At 41.3% G+C, this 4,798-nt stretch overlaps 1 protein-coding gene across 1 annotated transcript; it reads left to right on the top strand.

Moving 5' to 3' along the window:
* Positions 1 to 1,226: 1,226 nt before the first annotated feature.
* LOC117252389 (transmembrane protein 252-like) lies at positions 1,227 to 3,400 on the top strand. The gene is made up of 2 exons (XM_033619218.2): positions 1,227 to 2,120; positions 2,644 to 3,400. Exons 1-2 carry the CDS (start codon positions 1,849 to 1,851, stop codon positions 2,873 to 2,875), a joined length of 504 nt encoding a protein of 167 aa, XP_033475109.1. The 5' UTR covers positions 1,227 to 1,848; the 3' UTR covers positions 2,876 to 3,400.
* The last annotated feature ends 1,398 nt before the right edge of the window (positions 3,401 to 4,798 follow it).

Genomic DNA, 4,798 nt, shown 5'->3' with positions numbered 1-4,798 from the left:
AGCATGAAGAGCAAAATGTACCAGAGAGGAGGGCATGAGCAGCACATCCAGGTGTACACTATAGAACGGTAAGACCACCTGTGACCACAGATGCCTTTAGAAAAGAGAAATCCTAATAATAGAAAAAAAAAACCTGACAATTGAAATGTATTGAAACAATAATAAGTATATTATTATGTTGCTTCTTATAGTGCCACAAACTGGTAATGGAGTTGGTCTGAACAATGGAAAAGATAATTTAATGACTTTAATATAAATGATTTCCTTCCTGTTTGCAGCATCATAAATCTCCTTTTAGTATCAGTTACAGTACATGTAGGCACTGGTTGACAGTGGGAACACTTGGGCAATGGTGCAGGGTTAAATATAGTTGGCTGCTAAACTTAATTGCACAAGTTTTTGATCAGCCTTGTATAATATTTATTTTAATTTAAAACACTGTCATGGCATAGTAGAAAGGCAGTACATGTGCAAAGGATTTACTTATTACATGATCACAACAAACAACAGATATCGCATGACTGTGTGTGTGTTGATTTATGTACGTATTTTTGTCCTACAAGACTTGAAATTCAGACCTCATTGTTGTTCAACATAAAACTACAGATGATTTTAAACCTTTTCAAAACACAAAAGGTTCAGGTACTGTATATATATACATCAAGAGCATATCTGTGAGTCAAAGTTGGAGCCAGGATTTTCTGCATACAGTTGTCAGCATGGAGGCGGCTGAGTCAGTGGCCAAAACAGCTCGAACAGTGCTGACAATTGCAACAGTGCTGACAGAGCTAAACGTGTTAATGTGGGTAGACGCAATGCTTCCATGATGACTCTTCTGTGCCATCGTGGGTCGGGACGGCGATATGAGTGGTAACTGCTGTATGAGCACAGTGCAGAGTGGTGGCAATTACTAAGCCAGTGGGATACACATATTGACTCTCATGCACGTGTGGCCGGACCGGCTACCAAAACAAAGAACAGAGAAGTTGTGAGGGAGTGTGACTTCATTCTCTGCTCAGGACGCCATTATCTTTACATAGCAAATAGTTGTTTGCTCTGAATGTCACATACAGACCCTTTGATTTGGTTAAAAAAAAAGGTTGTAGCACTGCTGTTAAAGTAGACTGCCTTTATTTTTAGGATTATACTTATAATAGTTCATGATTGTAGTAGTCTTGTATGTATATGGCGATATGTATTCTGCACAAAACATCCATCAGTAGCACATTCAGAGTGACAGTATCTTTCCCTTTGAGTAAGTGAGTGTGTTATGTATGTAGTATTAGGCCATAACCTGCACGGCTTTATCTATCACCAAGTAGGGCACCTGCTGTTTTCTATTGCTGACTCTACAGAGAGTAGAAACTCTGTCAATGCCAAATTAATTCACAAATCTAGAATCACAATAAGAGCATTTCCAGACAATCCAAACAATATGTTGAGACCTGGAGTGCGCACTTCTCTATTATGAGGGCTTATTGCTTAATCAACCATCTGTCTGTGCCTTGCTACCAGCCCTCTCTCTCTCTCTCTCTGGCCCCAGATTAATGCTGTGTTAATATACAACCAAGGAGGCAGGAACATCGCTCCGCCTCCCCTTATGAATGAAAAAGCAAAGAAACTTTCACAGACTCGCACTCCTTCAACTGCAGCCACACTTGCTGGTACTTAAACTCAGTAAGAGGCTTTATTTGTGCTTAGGCAAGTGTTAAATTGGTACAAAGATCCAACCACAAGAATCCTTAAACACCTCCTGCCTGACACCAGTGACTCTGTCCATCAGTGTACAGGAAAAAGAAGAAACAAGCACCTTGAAACCTCCAATAAAGAATCAACAAGTGAGTCAAAATGATGTTGAATTTGAAAAAGCAGCTGTGGTCTCTGGCCCGCATTGTGCTCCCTGGTTTGGGATTTGCGTTGACCTGCATCGGAGCCTACCTGGTGTCCCTAGAGATAGAGCACAGATTCACTTTGAGGGTGATCTGCGCCTACATTATGATCGTGTTCGGCATTCTGGCGGTTCTCATCGGCGTCTTCTGGACCATCTGTCACAGCATGAAGAGCAAAATGTACCAGAGAGGAGGGCATGAGCAGCACATCCAGGTGTACACTATAGAACGGTAAGACCACCTGTGACCACAGATGCCTTTAGAAAAGAGAAATCCTAATAATAGAAAAAAAAAACCCTGACAATTGAAATGTATTGAAACACTGAATTGCAAAGAGTTGAGCTTTACAGGGAAAAGAATATGTGTCAAAAAATCAAAAAATGTTTCAGAAATTACCTGGTTTCGTAAGGAAACATTTAGGGAATTCCTTACTATGTAGTTGAGTTACTGTTGAAAAATAGTTGCTACAACTATTGAAAAAATGATCAAAGTAATCCACCAAAGTTGCTCTTCTTCTCCTGATCAATGGTTGTTTTGTGCACTACAGGAAAATGTTTGCTTTTTTGGCATCAAAAATCCAACTATTATTCTATTTCTAACATCTGGCCAGGGACAGCAAATTAAAATGACCCTTCTAGGCCATTTGTCTCATTTACAAATCCTTTATCTGTTGATCAATGAGCATCATCCCTGTAAAATCAACTATAAAACTAAACCACTATCTCTAATGTATTGTGTGTCTTTTCCTCTGCAGACCAAGCTGTTACCCCCCATCGTACGAGGAGTCCCAGGGCAGCCAGGAGCCAGATTCTGATACAACACCTGAGTTTGTTGTAGTGGTCGATGGTGTAAATGTGGTGATGAGCCTCGCTCCTCCTCTGTACAGCCAGGACAGCTCGGACGCTCCAGACTGCACGTGGAGCTGGGAGCAGCCTCCTCGGTACAGTGTGGTGGAGCGTATTCAGCAGCGAGAGGCGGATGCATAAGGAGCGGAGGGATGCCCTCTCCGCACACTGAAAGACTGAAAGACTTCTTTTGCCTCTCTGGCTCAGAGACTGAGCTCAACGAGAACGTTCCAGAAGAATAGGAGGTGCCTCTGAGGGTGGCTGCATAGCTTGGCTACCAGATGATGGACCACAGAGATGTGCTGACATGTGTGCCATTGATCAACACCTAGGGCTCAACCTGTGAACGCTCATGTCTGTGCTGACCCTTTGTGACAAGGCCTGTCTCAGCATAGAGGTCTTTAAAGAGGTTTAAACTGTGGTTTTGTGTTGATGTTGCTCAGATAGTTTTTGGATGAGCTGCACGTTTGAGTTGCTGCTTAGTGGTGTGACAAATAACCGAGGACAGTATTAATCCAGTTGGATTCCTGAACGTCTGTATTGACAAACAGCACTTACGAATACCTGCACTGCAGCTCCAATTTGTATGCTACAAAAATATTGCACATGTAATAACAACTGTTTGTATAGGAGTGAATGATGCTGCCCTTGTTCCAGGATGATTTGTGTTCTCGAATAAAAATATAAAGTAACTTAAGCTGTGTTGTGTCGTTATACTGTAGTGTCTGTGTTCAAAAATGTGTCTTTCTTAATATATAGCCAGCCTTTGGTTGACTTACATAGTCTCTGCATTACTGTATTAAGTTCTTTTCACAAGCCTCAAGAGATTTTAGAATAATACTTGTTCATAAATAAGTCTTTAAAAGCAAATCTTCTTACCAGGCAGCAGTTGGCTGTATTTATGGTCTGATCCTACTTGGAAATAAGCTCTCTTAAGGGTGTAGGTTTCATTTCAACATTCAGGGTGACACATATGAAACAGGATCCAGATAGCTGCCGCCAAAAAAATCTGGAGCATCAAACACTGAATTTCCTGCATTATAGTGATTTTTTAGCACCAATTTGTGCCTTTATCTTAATTTTGTGAGAATAAAAGTCCTCTGCTACTTGCATGTTTTTATTGGCAGGGACAAATGCACATGTGCTAAATATTAAAAGAGATGTGTCACCTGTGCCCCCCCCCCATCCCCACCAAATCTACATCTATGTTTGCTGCAACAATAGTGAAACTGAATAACACAAAATCAATAAGTTGAAAATAAGAGGAGTAAAAGGAAGACAACATGCAACAAATGTTTCCAGGGAAGCCTGGTGGCTTACTAGGTGGAACAGGTGTCCTATATACAAAGGCAACATCCTTGCTGCAGCGGCCACAGGTTTGATTCCAGCGCTTTGCTGCAGGTCATCCCCTCTGTCTCCCCATTTCACAGTTCGGCCGTCCTAAATAATAATAAAGGCGAAAAACGGACTTGAACTGACTGAGGCTTCCTCCCACAGTCCAGTGACATGCAGGTTAGGTTAATAAGAGAAGTAGCTGTGAATGTAAGAGTGAATGTTTGTCTAACTCTCTTTGTAAGCCCTGTGATAGCATGGTGACCTATACAGGTTTACCCTGCCTCTCAAACCATGTCAGCTGTGATAGGCTCCAGCCCCCTTGTGACCCTAGATAGGATAAGCAGTTACAGATAATGCATGGATAGAACATCCTGTAAGGTAGATTTCTTTTGGTTTATTAGGATTAGCCTCTTTTGCAAGGAAGACTTGGCCGAAACAGCAGCATAAAAAGTTTCAGATGCATCTGCAAAATGATACAAAATCAGATAATCAAAATCAATACTAAAACAGGACTAAAATTAGGACTCATCAATTAAAATCCCTTCTGTAAACTATTTCATGTGCCTGGGGCAGAAAACATGAAGGCTTTCTTTACAAACTCTGTTTCTACGTCGGGGACAGATAACATGTACAAGTCTTGTGATGTGAGCTAATGATTGCAAGACGGACTTTGTCAAATGAGTGTACACATATATGAAAGTCTACCGAGAAAGTTGCGAGGCAAACAAG

This window comes from Epinephelus lanceolatus, chromosome 9 (assembly GCF_041903045.1).
Source record: "Epinephelus lanceolatus isolate andai-2023 chromosome 9, ASM4190304v1, whole genome shotgun sequence".
Classification (NCBI taxonomy): domain Eukaryota; kingdom Metazoa; phylum Chordata; class Actinopteri; order Perciformes; family Serranidae; genus Epinephelus; species Epinephelus lanceolatus.
This window is presented reverse-complemented; position numbering and strand designations above follow the sequence as displayed.